This window comes from Adelges cooleyi, unplaced genomic scaffold, assembly GCF_023614345.1.
Source record: "Adelges cooleyi isolate 19-005CV unplaced genomic scaffold, UGA_ACOO_1.1 ACOO_flye_CR_arks_rails_tigmint_CR_PRNA_108, whole genome shotgun sequence".
NCBI lineage: Eukaryota > Metazoa > Arthropoda > Insecta > Hemiptera > Adelgidae > Adelges > Adelges cooleyi.
The window spans coordinates 13,729,211-13,751,379 of NW_026095761.1; the positions used below are offsets into that span (position 1 = coordinate 13,729,211).

General features: G+C 36.5%; 1 protein-coding gene across 1 annotated transcript in view; it reads left to right on the forward strand.

Annotated features, from left to right (window-relative positions):
• The window catches only part of LOC126847471 (protein O-mannosyl-transferase Tmtc3), a 46,664-nt gene extending 24,818 nt beyond the window's left edge, over positions 1-21,846 (forward strand). Inside the window, exons 7-16 of the mRNA XM_050587727.1 lie at positions 14,368-14,600; positions 15,399-15,654; positions 17,054-17,202; positions 17,279-17,497; positions 18,372-18,465; positions 18,709-18,999; positions 19,067-19,249; positions 19,322-19,606; positions 19,689-19,898; positions 20,357-21,846. Of these exons, the coding sequence (XP_050443684.1) occupies positions 14,368-14,600; positions 15,399-15,654; positions 17,054-17,202; positions 17,279-17,497; positions 18,372-18,465; positions 18,709-18,999; positions 19,067-19,249; positions 19,322-19,606; positions 19,689-19,898; positions 20,357-20,473 (2,037 nt within the window). The 3' untranslated portion in view covers positions 20,474-21,846. The remainder of the gene's footprint in view (positions 1-14,367; positions 14,601-15,398; positions 15,655-17,053; positions 17,203-17,278; positions 17,498-18,371; positions 18,466-18,708; positions 19,000-19,066; positions 19,250-19,321; positions 19,607-19,688; positions 19,899-20,356) is intronic.
• Positions 21,847-22,169: the final 323 nt, after the last annotated feature.

The following is a 22,169-nucleotide window of genomic DNA, read 5'->3' on the forward strand; positions in this document are numbered from 1 at the left end:
TTTTCTGGATTTTGAAGGGGAAGGGGTGAACATGGTCCTACATTATGACCCTATCCGGTAAAACTCTGTATAGTTTGATCTACCCGTGCACGACACTGTGACTGTCGGTTTGGACGGCTGATACAAAAGAATAGAGTATAACACATGTTTAAAAGAAAAAAAATATCTTCTCAGCGACACACGGGTCTTGGCGGGGAATGACTCTCCAATGCAAACGTTTGAAATCCTTCGTCACGCGTTTTCTTTTTAATTTAAACTTTTGCCGAGTGTCAAAAACTTTTTACGTCTAAATCCAACGTCGCGCGCGACGAGTAAAGTTCATAAATAAAAGTGCCGGCATATTTCCACAGTATTCCAAGTACATAGTATATGTACCTGTTAAAGGAGGAAATCAAATAAAACCGCATTTACTCGAGACGTCGAGTGTTGTTTCCTGACTTTTCATTTCGCGTGACTGTGGTGATTCGCACAACAATATGGATGAATTTCAACCATTCCCGTCACGGTTAGGTTATTTAAGTTATTCCTGCGAGATTCCTACAAATTCACACAGCTAACCGTATGCGTATGCCTGGATTGTTACAATGCTAGGGCAACCTTAATCGAGCATCCGTAATGTAATTACCATCGATGTTCGTCAATCAACTACACTTGTTATCGGTAATTCTTATCAGTTTATGATGCACAGCCACGTTGTTAACAATTTCACGGAAAATATACGAATGCTACATTACTTCTCCATGATAAATATTATAACCGTTCTCAATATGGCGGCCTCCCACTTGTGGACATTTTCGTGAAAACTGAAGCAAAATGCAAACACGCTAGGGAAGTTTAAGTCCTTCTAAAGCGCTCGTTCAAGCGCTAAAAAAAATAAGCCAATCAGGAGCTTTGGGGGTTTCCAAAAGGTCTCAACTTCCTAGCACCCCCCTCCCCATCTAGTCGTTGGATTACTGACCCGCATTCGCGTGTAATGCAATCATCGGGCGCCTAAAGACGACCAAAGGTATCGTCTCCGATGCGAGGTGAGACGAGGCGCACACATAACGAACCTTTGGTAGGTGTACCTTTGTATATAATATTCGCTGCACCTATATTGGCGGCGGCGGTATTACTTACTGTGCACGGCGAACGTGACTCGCACCCGTCGTTGTGTTCCTTCAAAGTTTGCTTACTTACCTTAAACCTATAGCCGGCAAAAGCGTCGAACCGTTACACCGCGCATTTCATTAGGCCCGCCGCGCGCGTTGCCGCGGATGATGCTCAGCGAATTGGCGGAGGGTAGGCTGAGAGCTGTCTGGAATAATATTGCCGGAGTTTGTCGGCCATTAAACAAAACACACACAGTCGGTTAAGTTACACATTGCCGGCCCTGGGGGTTAGTAAATTTTATTCGGCCAGCCCGCGTTTACCGACCATCGTGTCAGTATTGAAAAATTCTAGTTCTATTCGCGTCTCGGGCAAAGCCAAGCGTGCTGAGGACGCCATAGCTTGTAAAAGGGTATGAATTACTCTATACGGCCATAGGGTTAGCTCTGCGTTGTTGTGACATTCGCTATAAACGATCATAATCCGCCGAGGAAAACGCTGAAATATGATAAGCACGTCCCTGCGATTTTCGTCGTCGTCGTCATCTAATTTAGTTGGGGTCGACCCTTAACCGAGCCAACCCCTATCCCTCGCGGCGATCATCCCTTTCGTCGTCTCCGGGATGACTCGGGTTTGTCTAAACATTCAAACCGCCTCTAACAGCTATACTTTACACAAATACACAGTCAGGTGTCCTGCCCAGCCACAAGCGCCTTTGCCGGGCTAACGACAATATTTTCACATCGACCTCTACACAAAGGACTTGCAATCACAGTCTTGTGATTCGTCCGGCCTAGATACTAATACTTGTGCATCGTCGACGTCTGGCTATGACCTAACGCCACTGAACTCAGTATGTACGTATGACCTGGGAGGCAGCCATTTTGTGTACCATTTTCACGGAAAGTAGAAATGCTACGTACATATTACAAATGTTAGGTTAGCCGATGATAACACCGTCGTATCACACACTATGTTCATGTATTTGATAAATCATAGAAAAATCAATAACTGTTAACAAAATGGCCGTTTCCCACTAGGCAAACGGCTTTCAGTGGACCTAACACGCACTATCTGCGAAGCAGCGACGCCACCATTAATCTTCTCTGGGGTTTTCCATTAATAAAATATATACGTTGACTTCCAGAACAATGCAAACATTGGTCGATTGTGAAACCGTTTTTTTTTTTGCCAATAATTATTACCATTTTTTTTGTCCTCCCGAAATACTTTTTAAAACTTTGGCTACTCTGCTTGTATTGACACGCGACGCAGCGGTTAACGAGGAGCATCGTTTTTCTTGTTTCCACGGCCTTTGATTAATTTGCATTTATCGTACCTTTCCCGCTATTACTTAAACATAATATTATGTAAATATATACGCCAGGTAATCCCTGGGTCAATTCAATCGTTGCACGATGTTTAATCAATATATATATATATATATATATATATTATATATTATTTTGTACAGGAAGTATAATAAAACAAAGGCTCGGCTAACAAAAGGGTTTGTATCGAACACACACACACACGCGGTATTTAGTGATATAAGTCTATTCATTCGTTGATTTATACAGCGAACCGATTTTGCGTGTACTGTAATATTTCATTATTCCAAGGATAAATCTTACTAGTGGTTTTTTTTTTACCCCCAAAAAAAGGAAATGCGCTTTTACCAAAACTTTGTTCATTAGTCTTTTCACACTTTGTCAGTTTGACCGAAGGTACGAAAAAAAAAATAATAATAACTACAACTTTTTATACCAACTCCGTCATAATACATTATTCACTTAATATTATTATACATCAGTCGGAACGGGCAAACTGCGTTAGGTATGTTTTATCCGGGAATTTTTATTAATATGCAAATACCGGTTAGTGTGTACCTACGTCGGTACGTTAATGCGAGTTATTTATTTTTAATTATCCGTTAGTTTAAACCGTATTTTATACTGTAAAATAAAAAGAAAAAATAGCGAAAAATATAATTAATTTAAAACAACCGGCGGCAATAATGTAAATATTTTAACAAGCGATTTGCAGGATAGCAATTCCAAGTGGAAAAAAAATGTATAGGTACATTTAATATTTCATATTACACTTGTTTTACCGGAGAGATCCCAGAATAGTTGAAATATTTGAAATATTAAATCTGAAAATATCTCTCCATAATTAATAGTTGTCATAACTTTTAATAAAGCCATTTCATTATAGTTTCTATAATTTTATGCAACAGAATTTCACACTAACGGGTGTGCTTTTCCAAGACGAGCACAGAAGTAAATAAAAAAGAATTATATTATCAAATTCTGTGCATTTCATATTATACGACTTGATATAGATACTTGTAAATGATTATTTTTCATTTGAATTGTTATTTATTTTTTATCTTGTTATATAACACTCGCATTTGAATACAACAGAACTTCTATTTTAGAAATGATCGTTCGAGTCTTTTGTAAACAGTTCTGAAAAATTTAAATTAAAATACTGCCTTTTTTTTTATATCTTTCAACATAACTTCAAGTTAACGTTTTATTTAAGGAATTTAATCATCTGACACAAAACCATAGAAACAAAAAAAAGATTTACGTTTAATTCAATGCTTTTTAAATACGCTCGCCGTTCGTTAATAATTTCTGCTTGTGTGCATTCGTTAATTATTGAAATAGTAAAATTGGCACGTGTATCGTTTTAAAGTGTACACTTACTACAGTGTTCCATATTGAATTTTTAAACGTGAAATTAATTTATAAACTACACACAAATTTCACTTGTATTTTTAATGTCATCTGTTATCTGTTTAAAAATTTTCACAAAGGGCTGTGACTTTATTTGGAATTTTGCCAAGATGATAAAACGCAATATTTATTCACTACAATATGTACCGTCGAGTGTTTTTTATGACTATTTAATAGTACTTTTATTTCGTCGGTTGATTTTACTCTCTACTCTGATTTGAGAGTCTCAAAACTTACCCACCAAAGCATGCATTAACTTTTAAGCGCACTTATTTTTAACGTGTATCTTCATGTGTACTTGGATACGTTGTCTTGTTCATATTCTTCTTACCTAAGGGCTTCCATTAGCTATTGATTGGATTTCCAGCAGTTCAAATGAAAAAAATGTATGTGGATCAACTTAAAGAGCTTAATGATGTGAATAGGAAAAAAACAAAATGCTACAAGCTGATAATAAAAAGATAGATATTTGTCTTAGCTTTAACATGAAACGATTTACAGGTAGGTCGGATTTCATACGATAAAAGTCAAGTGTATAAACGCTTAATTTTTATTTTTTCTTGAACTATTATAGATAGAAAGTTGATTCTAAGTTTATTAGCAAGAGCTTGTCAAGAAGAAAATTAAAAATAATTTTTGATTTTTGTTCCAAAATAGGCATTGGTTTTTATTTCAATTTAGTGTAAATAACATTTTTTTTTTTTGTTAACCCTTAATTCGGAGTAAATAACATTTATATCTTATTTCCGTGCGTCCTCGGCCGAATGCGTTGACAATCGAATGATATTTTTTCAAAAAACCGATTGCCCGGGAGTTTCAATTAGGAATTAGGAATGCCAACATGACGAAACGCGAGGCAACCGTGTAATCGATTCTTACCCCTGTCGGTCGTTGCAGAGGCTTCCTATCAATTACCCCAAGTCCTCCTGCTCTGAACACGCTCATGGTTATTAGACGCGTAATGTCGTTAGTGACCCAACCCAACTCTCGTATGTGTGTATAGTATACATGTTGCTGACGTGGCCAGTTAAAAAAAAAAAATAGCCAAGTAAACTTTTCGAAACGATGAACATCGGTTCTGGCACATCAATCAACCACACTGGCCCGTGTCCTTGCTGCAGGGCTTTTGCTTGGTACCTGATTTGGAATCAAACTTTCCCATTGGATAAAATGTCCAAATTTTCAATTTGGAAATTATCAAATTGTCAAAATATGATCAACAGTTAAATACCAAATATATAATAGAGCCATTCGAAACGTGGTGCTACAGAAGGGTGCAAAAGATAAGCTGGACTGATAGGATCACTAATTGAGAAGTTTCAGAAAGAGTTTTGGACAGAAAATCATTGTGGAAAAGTTTGAAGAAAAGTCGAACTGAATGGATTGATCATAAGGATGGTTGATGGGAAAAATGTGTAAAACAAGTTAATCCGTTTTTTAGATCTCAGATATGACGGGCCAAATCGATTTCGTTGTAAATCCCAGTATAATGTATTTAAACTATGCTTAAAAAAAAACTTCGATTTAAACGTCTTAGCATTTCATTGGTTTAGGATTATTTTGTGTTTTACTATTCTATTTGATGTTTATTTGTGATTTTCTCTCTCTCACACACACACACACACAGATTTAACCACTAGACACAGATTTCTGATCAATAGTGGTTCTGTACAAACAAAATATACAAAGCCCCTTGAAAACCCATAAGTGTACTTCCGTACAATATATGGCATACCACTTCAATCTTAATCTGTACATGTACAATATAGTCTCTATTCCTAACTATTTTATGCGTTGTCTTCTTGAAATAAAATATTACAATACAATAAGAAAACGAAAGCCAAAAATGAGCTATATTATAAAACACCTAATGTTGTATTTTGTAGTATTTTTAAAATGATAATGGTTTGACCAACCATTATGGGGGTGAGGTGACCAAAAATTATAGTTTTTCGATTTTACAATAATTATCATCCTTGTTGTTGCTTACCGAAGAACACATATCGAGAAATGTATTTAAAATTCTGCTTGGTTCTGCTTTTTGACCAACGTCACCAATTAAAGTCAATGGATTTCACATATTTTTTTTCGCCTAAACTCTGTAGGCCCTTGGCTTCCAAAACAATTCTTCTCCACTCGTCCGTCTGTTGTAGATTTTTTTTTTTACCTCATCCAACCATATCTACTCCTTGTCTTCTGGTCGCTTCCATTCTTGCAAGCATCACGCGTTTGCGAACAAACGGCGAAATTAGTTTGTACCTGCACGGTACTATATTTGGTGGTTTGATGCGTTTACATAATATTTAGTTAGCAAAACTTCTAGAGAGGGGGGGGGGTGAGGGTAATCATTCCAGGAATCCATAAAGCTTTAATAATAACAACAGCAATAATAATAATAATAATGTATATAGCGGCCATAGCGTAAATCGCCCGAGAGAGTCCTTTGTGAATGTTTCAGACTTAAGCAAACATATGTGTATATAGTGTTTCGATAGTTTGGCCGACCCCCTTAGGGCTCTCTAAGTCCTAATTTAATCGGTGTATAATTACTTTTGCACCCCGTTATAAGCGCAACGCACCCCAAACCCACCGTCGGACGGGCCAATGATAAACCTATTATTATTATTATTTGCTTGATGCCCAACTTTGTTGTCGGGGGATGAAGTAATTACAAATCGAAGAAGGGTGCGCACTCGCGATTCGGTTGACTGTTTTTTTTTTTAAACCGTCAAACGATACACGGAATTACCATAAAACGATTTTCTTTTATGTCCTATACCGTCGAATATATTGTCCACGGGTCACGTTTTGGTTATAATATTCTTCCGGTATATGTGTATGTTTATATATAGAATTTTTTTTGACCTTCCGAACCCCCCCCCTTGCCCCCCGACCGAGTCCTGTGTCACCATTACAATAATATTAAAACCCCCGGGAGAGGTCCGGGAATCGTTTTTAACAATAAATATCGCTTTATTCCGTAACAATATTTTGCTTTTAATGTGTTTCTCCCGAGGCTTTTATGCCGTTTTTTTTTTTTCTTCTACCACTTTATTTTTATATTTATATATATATATAATATATGTATATAGATGCGCCTTTGCCCCGGAGTTTCATTTTGTGGTTTTCTACACCACCGCCGCCCTTGGCTCTTGCCCTCGCCAACGTAAATACACCATGGGTGCTGCGCCATTATGGAAATGAATTTCACTGTGGTTGATTTTTTGAGTACTTTTTTTTTTTACCCGGTTCTTCTTTTTATTTTTTTTTACTAATCGTCACACGAAAATAACCGTCAATCGAGAATCGGCTGGCCCGCAGTGTGTGTTTGCGTTGGGTTTTGTTTGAGGCGGTGGCAAAAAACGGTATAATTCGATAATAAAAAAAATATATAAAAATGTATAATATAATATCAGCAATGCGGGGTCGAAGCCCTCCATTCGGTCGGTTCGGGGGTAGTACTAAATTTAAATAAAAATAAATAATGAAATCGCAGTCGAACGTCGCTTTTGTTTTGTAAATATAACTGCTAACAACATTGTTGGTATTTTTTTTTTTTTATCGTGTCGTTAGTTTTCACCGAGAATGTATTACAGAACCAATAGAGATAAGTTTACCAAAATATGTTCCTAAAGCCCAATATCAAGTAGTTTATATACATATATATACGGATATCCAATAGTATAACAAAATAAGCAATGGCGGGCACTATCGATGGGAAAATACCTAGAGGTGTTTGGACATGGTTAAATCAGACCTCAACAAATGTGCACCGGGGTGTCTAGAGGAGAGTGAAGATAGAGAAAGATGACGTGAAGTAGTGGGAACAGCGAAGGCCTTGAAAAATGTAAAGAAAAAATATAATAATATAACCCCCCCTATAACAGAAAGATTGGAAAGTTAGCTGGTACCTAAGCTAACCTAATTTCCAATCTTCCTGTTATAGCTGTTATACGGTTATATTATTGTATATTCTTTTTATTTACAATATTAATATTGTATTAATACTAATAGAATCAGAAGAATCGATAGATGACATTTTTTTTAAATATATATCGAAAACTTGTATGTAGCAAAATCATCCCGAAACTAGTAAATATAATATAAACCGTATGATACACATTGTCATCTCTGCACCGTCTCGGTCGTCTCCTTATATCATAATAATAATAATATACTAAAAACTAACATTATAACGCTTGTCATTTATTGTTTTACTTTGGGGCTGGTCGTCACGCGGAAACAGCAAAAGCGTTTCTCTTTAACGGCGTCTCGAGACGTTCAAGTAGTCATGGAAACGTAGCTTTTAAAAAAAAAAGCCCTTCAGAAAATCCCCGTGTCTTTCCAATAAAAAAAACGGCTGGGATTCGATGAAATGCCGGTTACCGTGATTATAATAACATTATATTTCGTCTCGTCGTCAATTGGAATATGATTTTTCTTCTTTGTGTTCGATTCGTTCGTGTACTGTTTTCATACCGACAGTCAACGTTTTACTGCTGTTGAAACTCAGTCTGTAAGTACGGTTTTTGCTCCTCTAAAGTGATCGAACCGAACACAGAGTTGAACACCTTAAGTGTTATCGCCAATGACCGTTTTCAGAAAGGAGAACATGCATAATACGATTTATATTTATATAATTGCAAGAAAACAAAACCTATATACGTCTTAATATACAAGTATAGGACCCTGGTACTTTTCTGATATCTAATCTCTTATCTCTAATCTCCCCTTTCCTCAATAGGCTTGACAAAACCAACGCATAAATATTGATTTTAAACGGGGTTAAGCTGCATATCGTTCCGGTGTGGATCGGAATAATTCTATAAGAAGTTTAAGTAATATGAAAAGTTTCTCGAATGAAAGAAATAATATTTTAATAACCGCGCGTTGGAAGTTTTACAAAAACCGTCTGTCAAAAAGAATCCATCAAAGGCGACCGCGGCGTGTGGGTGTGTTATCTTCGTTCGAATGTTATTATTATTATTATTGACAAAACGCCAACTTCTTCACGGTACGCCTGTCTGTCGGCCTATTGAAATCAAAATCAAACACAACAAATTGAAAAGTTGGAAAATCATTTTCATGCTTAAAGTTTAGATTGCAGTTAGCAGCGCGCCGGGCAAATAATATTATATTTTCGGCGGCCAAGTGAATTTCCACGTCAAAACCACCACACAAATGAACAATGCCGATTTAACGCAAAAATCAAATCGAATGATGGATAATAATATTTTAAACCAGCTGGGAAATTGTTATTCCTCGATTCCTTGGCGTTTCAATCGATACAGCAAAACGAATAAGTCAAATGGGTATCGTAGGCGGATTAACTCGGTACGGACGTTTTTATTTTGTTTTCCAGGACTTTTAAACATTTACCACCATTTGATTATTAGCGATAAAGAACTCTGTGGTTTTATTTATCAGGGAAACTCAAGAAAACCTTGTGAGGAGTTAACGTGGTCAGCTCGACACTTTTAACGGTAAATCTATTATGCATGTGACTGTACACTACGGTTGTGCGCTCAATATTAAATTAACTCCCCTGTTTTTCGCCACTCAGAATTTGGTTTACAGAAAATTCGTTTTTTGCAACTAGCTCCTCTTATCTTTTAACCGCACATAGTGTATATGATATAGTTCTTGATTTAATGGGCTTTTGCTGTAAAAATTCTCGTCTCCACGACAATAAAATCTAATCAAAACCTTTAGGCGAGTGAGTTGTATTTTATTATAATTGTTTTATTATTAATTACTTTTTGCGCTCGGCTGTAATAATTATAAACCTTTAATAAAAAGCAACAACAACGTTTTATTTATGTTTCTCTTGTGTGACAATAAAACCGAGCACTCCCCGCGCGATAGTTTTTATTAATATTATTACCCTCGCCATTGACTGAAATCTTGGAAAAAATATTTTTTTTTCCGAGTTTAATATGTATACTACTACCTCTTGTGTGAAATATGAAATTTTGAGACCAAAACCGTTCTCTCCCGTCTTGACAATTGGCCGAGTTATATTTTGTTGAATTTACAGAGAAAAAACTCTTCAAAGTTTTGAAACGTTGCCAATTTTTTTTTTCAATTTACACACTTAAGGAATGAAACTTGACCGAAAATTTAAATAAAGCGCCCTCGCGTGGATAACATGTATTTTTTAACATGGATATAATAGATAAGTGATAATAAATATGTGATAAGAGATAACATCTGATGTTATCAGACTATGAAATTTCATGTCGCCATTTTCGCGTTACACTTTCACTATTAGTTAGAGATAAGAGATAATACAAAATATAAGAGATGATAAGAGATAACATGTCCATGATTAAATGTTTGGCCTCTCCTGCGATTTGGATTCTCGCGACAATATGTTCCTTTTCCCCCTTTCCGCCTTATATATTTTATACATATCTATATGTGTGTCATTTAGTATATTATTATTTTTATTATGATTACGATTATTACTTACCTCTGGATGAAGAGTATTCCAAGACGGCGCCGGCGGAGGTGATAGTGTTTCTCCGTGAAATATAATGTAATATTGTCACGAGACAACGGAGTGTAATAAATTGTAAAGACGGAGCTCAGTATTATTTCAAATTCAACCACGTAGTCCATATTTCATTCCATTCATTTGCCGATGTGTATACAACACTGCTACAACAGAGCGGATGAATGGAATGAAAAAAAAACCGAATTCGAGGTCTACCGACCACCTATACTCTTATTGCCGCTGCGCTTTTATTAATTTTTCCTGTTTAGAATTTTTCATTGTAATTTTCCGCATTTTTACCGCCGGCGGCCAAACTCGATTTTCCAGCGTGCATATAATAATAATAATATGTGATTAATTATCAGACTTTGCCGCCCCGGGTCGCTGATCGATAATTAATATCTGGGGTATTTTTAAAAAAATAACACGTTATCTATATAAGGCCTAAAACCGCCATCGACACCGGAGACAACAACCGCGTATAAATGTTTAATAACAGCTTAATAAATTATTCCGTTCAGAGTTTCTAGCCCCAAGGAGTTCCATATGTCGATAAAAGGTAATTATTAATATTCTATTGGAAAGCGTTCACATTTTGCTAAACAACGTATGTGTAGACAGTCTTAAGCGTCTATGCTAAGTACCCCAACCGAGCAATTGCACGTATCTGCTATTTAGAGTTCTGAACAAAAATGTATTAGGTGTTATATTTAATATTACAAAGGTCTTCCATGATTGTGTGCGTTTTGAAATTTTAATATTTTATCTACACAAACATTCGCATAACCGTCTTGCCAATAGCTCTGTTTAATTGAAGTTTATTTTGGTAAAAACAGCAAAAGTGTCACGATATTTTTTTTATTACAACAACCTTTTCAAATATTGTTAAATGTCACATTTTTGAACTTGGCAACGCGCTTGCTAGTGAAATCGTTGAAGGTCTTGTGAACAATCCTGTTAATAGTATTCTCTTTTGTATGGATTTTTTATTAAGATTTGTGAACGACTTGATCCAATTGTTGTGATGCGCTCTTGCTCGAGTGCGGTTTCTTCTTACACGAGATAGATTTCAATATTATATTCTGTGTAAATGTTTATTGTTTTATTGCTTCGGTGTCGTTTAGCTGTCGGTGTACATCCCGTGTGGATAATAGTGTGTCATCATCGGAGTGCGCGCATGATATATTATATACTGTCGGTAATATTTTCGACCATTGAAAAAAAAAGAAGGCCAATACAATACACACAAGAACAGTGCCATTTGCCAAATGTCAGTTGTCTCTGCGTACAAACTTTGGCATCCGTCCCAAGATTTCTGTTTGGGGTCGTCGAAAAAGTCAATGCAAAGTATAATATAGTTCTATTCGCTGTAATATACCGAATTTTGAAATAATATAAACTTACACACTGCACACATATGTCATACGCTTGTGTACTACATCAAGGAGGATATCTACATTTAAATGTCAAAGGCCCCGAAGTGCGTGTACCGAGTATAAGGAACTCTTTTATTACTTTTGAATTGGTTTTGCGAGGTTACTACTGCTCTTAGTGTCGGCTTATGTCTTCTCGCGATCGTGTCATCCTCCACTTCGTTTCTTTTGTACTTAAACAACAACGACACGTCGTAAAAAGATAAGTAGTGAAATACAATATAATAAAACACAATAAAGCTTATACGCTCTCGTCCGTGGTGCTGATTTAGTAGGTGCGACGCGACATATTATCATTCTAAACAATTATTAGTATCATTAATAGCTATGTCTGGAAAATGAAAACCTAGCAACCCAATGTCCAATACCGAGGTAATGGTTCTTGAAAGAAAACATAATCGAATCACGGCTATGCTATCTCTTATCACATCTCTTTTGTCGCTTATCATTTATTTATTATCTTATATCTAATATGCTATCACCACAGATTTATATATAATATAATAAACTAGATTCCTAAGTGTACATACCGCCAATACAGCTAATTGAAGTGATCTTTGTGAGAATTAGAACCTAATCACATGGAAATATGTTTATAACAATAATTATAAGTTAAGTTGGTAACACAGAATCGCAGGTATATATTTATAATATTTTATACACACATAGATCCCACAAAAATGGCGGACGTCGATTTCAATTCTTATCACTTTTCTCTTATCTCTTATCAGTTATAACGTGAAAATATAACATTGTACACTGAAAATGATAAAATTAAATATAAAAAAACGCATTCTCGTCTCATTTGTGGGTTATGCCATAATAATACTACTATATTCTAATGATTAAATCGCTCGTAAGATCTTTTGAGCGTAAATACCAGAAGCCGTCGATAAAATACAAACTTTGCGACTTTGCTGGGCGGTATAGCGTCCGAGAATTATTGCGCCTTATTCTCAAATAACAAATACAAGCGTGTATATGTGTTTATACATTTGAATGTTTTTTTTTTATCCATTTTTTGGTCGGCAAACGACAACGCCCGCAAGCGAGAGTATGCCAGAAACTATAAATCACCAGCTTGTAAAAATAAAATAAACAAACAAAAACGCTATGTATACTATAACGCGCAAAAAAGACGGTAAACCCGAATTTTGGAACAACTATAAATGTTATGCTAGATGTTTTTGCCCATCTAAAGTTGTATAATTTTGCCCTAATATCGAAGTGTAAAAAATACAAACAAAAAAAACGTTTTGTCGTCACACATTATGTTTATGCGCTGCCAGCAAAGTTAAAATCGCGTACGTTGTATAATATATTATTATAAGTTTTACACACTCAATTTAAGACAACAGCACAGCTTGCCCGTGTACGATTGTTATCATTATAGTGTAATAATAATATTCTGTGGTAATGTCTCAATTTTAAACGTACCCCCCGACCATACCGTTTATTTTCAAAGATGTGCCAAAACAAACTAACTTGACAAAGGCAAACGTTTCTCTAGAAATTGTGATTTATGTCCGATCGAATGTGTTAATTGACAATATATTAATCCGATTGAAGGTTTTCCACTGGTAAAAAAATTGGGAGGTAGCTAAAGATTTTATTTTTTACTCTTGTAAGTTAGCAAATAATAATTTACCAAGACATTGTGCGTACCCATGAGACACGAAGCTTCGAACAAATACCTAGAAGCAAAAAAAAACACGGTAGCATATCGGAGTTATAAAATCTATTTCCTCGAAGAAAATCTTTTTTTTTAACCCGACATTTATATGTATAAAAAAACCCGCCATACTTATTATTCGAGATTATTTTACAGTGTCCGTTACGCGGGTACACGGTGCTCGGATTTTATTTAGTTAAAGAAAGAGCAAATAATTTGTTTTTTAATTATTATTATTCATATTGAAATAAACATTACACGTTTACCACCGTGGTACGATTGAAATATATATATTTATATATTAATATATATTTTTTTTAATTTAAAACAATCTGTACACGGACGGACATACCGAAACGAATGACTAAATAAACTACGAGGTCTATATTTTAAACCGCTGAATCGGTTTATTTGTGTAACAACTCTATAGATCATGAAAATCGTTCCTGAAAGGTACTCGATTGGGCCAAAAAATGTAATAAATTCACCCCTTTCCCGCATTTTCATAGACTGCGGACGATCAACCATAATGGTATCCACCCCAATACGAAAACTGATTTTTCAAGCACATATATGTCATTAGGCACAATGGCAATTATGCCAAAAACTCATACCTTACTTGCCCACTCTCTTACTTGGCTTGGACTGTACCGGTTTGACCTAGTGTCCACGTCATATAGATTCGCATCGAAGCGTTTATTTGAAAGTGATTTTTTTTATCACTTTCGGTATAAATTAAATATATCATGCATATAAACAATGCTGGAAGCTCTTTTTGTAGTTAGTTTTTTTTTCTGTCGATAAGGCTGCTCAGAATGGATTTCAAACATATTCGGCTTGCCGGCAGATATTGTGTATTATACAGCACATATTGTGCTGTTGTACCTTGTCAATTATTTGTCTTATGTGTTGGTGTTGTCGTTTGTTTTGCAGGTAAAGCCCAAGGACCTGCTGAACTCGTTCAAACTGTCCGTGGCGGCAACCAACAACAACAACTCGGCCGGCGGCGGTTCGCCCAAAACCGCGACCAACAATGCGGGAGGTGTTGCCGTCCAGGCCATATCGTCAGACGCTGTCAAGAGACTGGTTTTCTTATTGCTGTCCACGTGCACGTTGCTGGCTTTCCGGTTGAAAATAATGGGATCCAAATTGCCTGTGTTCACCAGGTACTACCCCTACTACTGGTCATTTTTGTGTTCTTTGAAACTTAAATGGTACATTTCCATCAAATATGTATACTTACATATAATTGTCATACTCGATCTATATTCAGAAGCACAATATCGAAGGTGTAACTTTACACCAAATTAATAAACAATAATTTGGTAAATTGGTACTTTTAAATGTATCAATAAGTTAAATGTACACGATACAAGCACGGTACTTGATTTTGCATCATTGATCATTGTTGTTGCTATTATCATTGAGTATATATGAGTAGGTTGGAACCAACAAAACTCACATGATCAAAAAATGATTTTTAAAAAACTAGTTTACACTGCCTTGAACACGCTTAGATTCAAAGTCCAACAAGGTCCACTGAAACATGTGAGTTTTGTTGATACTGAACTATTTTTAACCCGAATAGTTAAAAATATATATACTTATATTTAAGACGTTTTAAAGAAAATAATACATTGTTTCATTTCGTGAACGTACCAACAATTTTCTGGTTTTATCTGCTGAACATATGTCAATTCAAGTTATTGCCAAAACTCAAATGTTCCAAACATTATTTTGAAAAAAAAAATTATCAATCGACTCAACTTGTATGTTTTTTAATGGTATATTTGAGTTTTTTGGTCCAGTTTTTTTGGGTTTTCTAAAAAATGTGATTTTTGCATATTGTGAGTTTCGATTGTTGCCTACTCATATTACTCAATGGTCAGTTATTATTGTTTTATGTCTATTGAGTTTTTTTATCGATTTACTCGAATAACTCATGGGGATCCGTGCGTTTACAGGTTCGACAACCCGGCCAGCGTGTCCGATTGGCCCGCCCGGCAGCTGACCTACAACTACCTGGTGAGCGTGAACGCGTGGCTACTGGTGTTCCCGTGCGATCTGTGCTGCGACTGGACAATGGGCACGGTTCCGCTGGTGGAGTCCACGGCGGATCCGCGAAATCTAGCGACGTTGGCCACGTACGCCGTCGTCGCTGGCCTGGTGTACACGGCCTTTACCACGGCCAATCGGACCAGGCGCGTCGCCGTCATTATGGTAATTACAATTCAATTACACGCGGTTAGACGCGAACCCACGCCCCCGTGTTTCCGGTTCATTGGACGAACATTTCCCATAACCGTTTGTCTGCACCGTTGAACTTTTAATCAAATCGCGCGCACGTTTGTTGCGCTACTGTTGAACGTGGCGCGTCACTGTCTCCGCCGTGTGTCGTTGACTTTATATCTGTTCGTCAAAACGCGACCGTTACGTTTTCCGTTACATTACTTTGTCGTACGGAATTTAAGTAGAAGAAATTAAATACATTCGTCGGTGTTGCTTTTATTGGATTTCTCTTTTGTCGGCCACGTTTAATTCGAATAAAGCCAATCCGCGCGCACCTCCCACGCAACGCTTCCGTTATCCGTGTTCAGCGTGACTTTTAATCTTTTATTCTGTGGAAATGAGAAACAATATACTCTATATAGGTATACGTGTGCACCTAAACGCTGTGTTTGTCGCGCAAAGCTTTAGCGGATCTTCAGATTTCCGGATTTGTTTGACATCATTCAGACATTTTTTTGCTATCCGTTTCGATTGTTGTTCTGTTTGGCTCATAATATTAAAAACCGTTTAAAGGATGTGCTGTTTTTAAGATGACCCTTAAAGTATACAATGTCAATGTTGGGTTAGTAGCCACTAGACAACCTAGATAAAGTTATCAATATTTTAAATGTGTAAAAAAAAGAAAATTGTCCACGATTAAATGAAAAAAAAAAAAATGCTAAATCGCTGTCAACGATGCTGTATTGGTCCGAAAAATAAATTGACTACCAAAAAACATAGTCCTAATTAATGAACTAATAACTACACATCACGGTTTAACCTTTTAATTGAGATTTTGCAAAAAAAATTGCCTTAATAAATGGGAGTATGACTCGGTAGTTTAACCACAGTGAGCATATTTTACTTTCTTGATTTTTTAAAAAATCAACTAAGTATAGTAAATGAAATGAAAAAAAAATTGATGTGGATAACTTTAAGCTCGCTGTGAAAAGGAAAAAAAACAAATTGCTAAACAATAAGCAATAGAGAGTTGATTCCGAGCTCATTGGAAGGAACTTATCACGAAGATACGAAACGTGAATTTTAAAAATGATTTAAGTATTTTACAATATTAAGACAGTTGGAGATTTTAGCTCAATTTTTCTTTAGCCACGCACATCTCTGTAACCGACGAAGGGGATTTTGTTGTTTAGGGTCTTATTAGAATCCACCTTGGCATGTTGAGTGACAACTGAAGCAACCAATGCGCATAATTGGTCTGCGAACGAACCGAGGGAATATAATATGATGATGTTGTAGCGAATACAACCCCTATATAACATTATGTAGACTTGTCGAAACGACTTGACAAAACTTGGACGTTACACTAATCGTTTGTTTGTTTGTTTAGAGTTTGGCTTTAACCGTGTTGCCGTTCCTGCCGGCGTCTAACATGTTTTTCCCGGTGGGTTTTGTCGTGGCCGAACGAGTGCTGTACATGCCCTCGATGGGTTATTGCATGCTGGTCGCCTACGGCATTGGGCTAATGGTCGAGAAAAGGTGAGTTCAGCATGGATAATGATAATTGTCATCGCAGCTAAATTTCTTTGTAACTGTATTTATTATATGCCTACAGCAAATCTCGCGTGGTCTGGGCGGCCGTGGCGATGTTAGTGATCTCGCACACGATCAAGACTTACACGAGAAACTGGGACTGGTCGTCCGAATATGCGATATTCACGGCCGGGTTGAAGGTGAACAAACTCAACGCTAAACTGTACAACAACGTCGGGCACGCCCTGGAAGCCGAAAACCGTTTTACCGACGCCCTCGTGTACTTCAACAAGGCCGTTAGGTAAGTGACGTACCGCCGTAGTTGGTTGTATTGCTATAAATTAGATCTAACCTCTCCTAATTTAACATGGATAACGTGTATGTTATTGAGCTGGATACAAGAATACACTTTTAATTTCTGTAAGAGATAAGTGATAACAGACAAACGATAACTGATAAGAGATAACGTATCGATACACTGATAAGAGTTAAGTGATAAGAGATAACGTATCGACACGGATATATTATATAATTAACTACTAAATGAATATGTTATTGAGCTAGATACAAGAAATTTCGTGTCGCGTTGTACTTTCAATTTCACATTAGAGATAAGCACGGATTTTTTTATAACAAACTAGATTGCTAAGTGTACATGACGCCAATAGTGATAAATGAAGTTACCATTTTCCTCCATCCTTGTGGGAATTGGAACCATATCACGTGTTTATAACAATTACAAGTTAAGTTGATAGCACAGAATCACAGGTGTATAAATAGTATTTTATACTCACAAAAATGGCTGACGTCGACTTCAATTCTTATCACTAGTTAGCAATCTAGTTTATTATATATATTTATATATATATATAAAAAAAGTGTAAATAAGGAATTAGAGATTCGCGGTAAGAGATAAGAGACCAAAGATAAGTGATAAGAGATAACATATTCATGATTTAATGTTTTTCCGTGGAGCGAAGAAAATAACTAGGTTTTTTTTTTATTAAAACCTAATATAGAATAGAAAATAGCACAACAGCTATATAGTAAATTATAATCATTGCTCTATTTTAATATATATTAACTGAAAATGAGAATTGATTGATAAATTTGTGTGTTAAACATACAAGTTCAATGAAAGAACCAAAATTCAGTAGATTTTTCCTATTTTGTAGCGTGCAACACGACGACATAGGAGCTCATATAAACGTAGGCCGTACTTACAACCATCTGAAAATGTACAAGGAAGCGGAAGACGCCTATTTAAAGGTATTGAACGCGAATTGAAGGATACCGCTGTCCGCATTGGCGCAACTCTGAGGGCTAAGGAAGTTCAGACCTTTTAAAAACTCTGAAAGCTTACCCAACTTTACTTGGAGGCTGTGTCCGATTGTTTGCTGACATTTTTTTAGAGCCCGAACAAGTTCACAAGGGTTTGAACTTTCCTAGCCAGTAAAAATAAATAATTTCGTTTTTACTGATTTCGCATCATGCTTGGGTGGGTGTGTTTAGGCCAAGTCGTTGCTTCCCAAAGCCAAGCCCGGCGAATCTTACCAGGCCCGGATCGCTCCTAACCATCTGAACGTGCTGCTGAACTTGGCCAACCTCATAGCCAAGAACCAGTCGCGGCTGGAAGAAGCCGACATGCTCTACAGGCAGGCCATCAGCATGCGGTCCGATTACACGCAGGCGTACATCAACCGCGGCGACGTTTTGCTCAAACTCAACCGGACGAAAGAGGCGCAGGAGGTGTACGAGAGGGCTTTGTTCTACGACACCGACAACCCGGACATTTATTACAATGTAAATAATAATGTGTTGTTGTGTCTTAATAAAATCTAACCTCTCCGTTGTTTACTGACATACACAGCTGGGCGTGGTGCTTCTGGAACAGGGTAAACATTCCCAGGCGCTGGCGTACCTGGACAAAGCGTTGGAGTTCGATCCGGACCACGAGCAGGCCCTGCTCAACTCGGCCATACTGCTGCAGGAGCTGGGCCAAGCCCACTTGAGAAAACTCGCCGAGAAACGGTTGCTGAGACTGTTGTCGAACGTGAGGCGGCTCTTGAAACCGGTTTGTCTTACGATTGATATACCTAATATTATTGTTTGTGCGCCATTTCAGGGTCAAAAAAACGAGCGGGTCTTCTTCAACCTAGGCATGCTGGCCATGGACGAGGGAGACGTGCCCGCGGCCGAACACTGGTTCAGACAGGCCATCTTGATCAAGGAAGACTTCCGGGCGGCCCTGTTCAACTTGGCGCTGTTGCTGGCCGACGACCACAGGCCTTTGCAAGCGGCGCCCTTCTTGAACCAGCTGGTCAGGTTTCATCCGGACCACGTCAAGGCGCTGATACTGTTGGGCGACATCTACATAAACAACATCAAAGACCTAGACGCCGCCGAAAACGTGAGTGCCGCCAACAGCTCCGCTGGAAACACGACAGTTTGGCCAACACAACTAACTCGCTCGTGCAATATTATTGTTTCAGTGTTACCAACGAATACTGCAGCTGGACCCTGACAACACGCAGGGCATGCACAACTTGTGTGTGGTGTACGTGGAACGGGGTTTGCTGAAAGAAGCCGAGCTGTGTCTGCAGAAAGCCCATCTGATGGCGCCGCACGAAGACTACATAGTGAAGCATTTGAAAATCGTGCAAAACCGTTTGCAGGCCAAACAGACTCCGGACGAACTCAAAGTGAGAAACTTTTTCTCTTCTTACACCTCATCTACTCTTCCAAGGAGCCAGTCAAAAATAACTGTGGTTCACTTGAAAAAAAAAAAGTTTATTTCTTATGAAATATACTTGTTTACATTTTTTTAATACCAATTATTCAAATTTATTTTTTAACCAACAGTAAAAGAAGTTTTTGAACGAATTTGACCCTTTTTCATAAACAAATGAGTTACACTAAACTCTTTTCATAAATAAAATTACTAAATCATAAACAGGATTGTGGTGTGCATCAAGAGTGATGTGTAAACCAAAACTACTTTACCAATACATTTTATTATGACTTTTAAAATAATTTATATAAATCACTGTATAGGAACTTTTTTCCTGACCTTATCACCTTTCATAAATAAACGTATCAAATATGGGTTTATATACCGAGAAAATACCAGCAATATAACATGTTATTATTTTTGTTACAGCAAGAAGAGAAGAGTCGACCGGAGTCAAAGGAGATCCGCAAAACCGAAAAGGAGGACACTACCAGGCCTGACCCCAACCTCAAGTCAACCAAACCGTCTACGCTGTCGTTGTCGTAAACGACTGTAGAAAAGAAACTGAATACTTTATATATATACATAGATACGTATATTTTTGTTTAAAAACAGTTAAGTAAGTGTATACTAAACCCCTGTCGTCGTCTCTCTGCCAGTCTCTAAGCTCTCTATCCCCTTTCCATGACATTGTTGCTCTGATTCCTGTAACGCTTAAAAACGATTAATCGCAATCGGGTAAAACGATCAAATCTCCAAGACAATTTCCTTAATATTCTCGAGTAACTGTAAGTCGCTCCATTCGAATGCAAACGGTGTGTTGGTGCTAATATCGTAGACAACTAATTGTGTATCCGCAAATATTGCGTTATCGTACTTGCCTCGTCGGTACGCTGAAAATAAAATATGTTCTTTTCCCAAAGAAAAAAAATCACCGAAACGCATAGTTAATCTTACGAGATAAGATGATAATATTTTCTTTCTTAAATGTTTATTTTGAATAGTATTTCGAACGAAATAATAATTTTAAAAATATTTATATATATATTATATAAAATAAAAATCGTGCTGTGATGTATTTAGTAGTTTGTAGGATGATAAAAATATGTGTATTATTTAAAAAAAGTGTTGAGAATGGCTTAACACCACAGTAATGGCCGTTTCCAAATAATTTACATTTAACGAGCATTTATTTTCTATTGTCAATTTTGAAAAAGTATTCAAACGTTTTTTTTTCTGTTATTAAATTATTATTATTTTATCTCTACATAAAGTCTATACGTTACTAACTCGAGTACGGCAAGATCGATCTCGGAAATTGTTTCTCGTGTTCATTTATTTGTCAACATTTTAACATGTTTTTATTTTTTTTTGTTTCATCAAAGTACTTATAGCAGAAATGCGTTTTTAGTGTGCTTAAAATTATGTATTTTTTTTTTTTTTATACTACAATTTTATTTTTTTTTATTATAAGTTTGAATTTTTTATATTTGATTTAAATTATTTTTTACAAGAGTATTGCGAGTAATCAAACGTTTGTGCTTTAATTTTGTACATTCAATTTGATTATACTTACGGACAATCAACGTGTTTTTCCTCGGTGTGTTACATAGAACAAAACTTAAGGTCTTTTCACGTCTTTGTACCTGTGGTCCTACCATTTCTTTTAAAAAAAAACAAAACTATGTTCCTGTGAATTGTGGGGAAATAAAAACTTATATAAGTACCGAAAATATTATTTTCAAATAGTATTATTTTTCGTTTTTTTTTTTCAAACTTGTACTTGGCGTGGTCTAAGCGTATTAGGTTTAAAATAATTATTTGATGTTGACGGATGTAAAATTATTATATATTATAGGTATTACTACTAAGCAAGATTGCGCTATTTGATGTGATTTTTTTTTTTATTTTATGTTTTATATGGAAAAAGTGAAAAATAAAAACCGTTTTTAATAACGTCGTTTGTAATAATTTATTTGGTCGCCCCACAAATCCTAAAATATGGGACATTGTTTGCTAAAATTCCACCGCAAATCCTTTGTTTAATAATGTTTATGCCGGCGAATCGTATAGGCAATTTCGATACACTTGTGTCGACGATACACTAATAATTGTATTGTATTGTGTACCTGATTACTGCCAAAAGACATTGTTCTTATTGAAAATCTAACGATCTAGGCATAGATTAAATAGTATGTTTAATCTACACAGTTCAGGCTGATTAAATATATTGTACACTGTT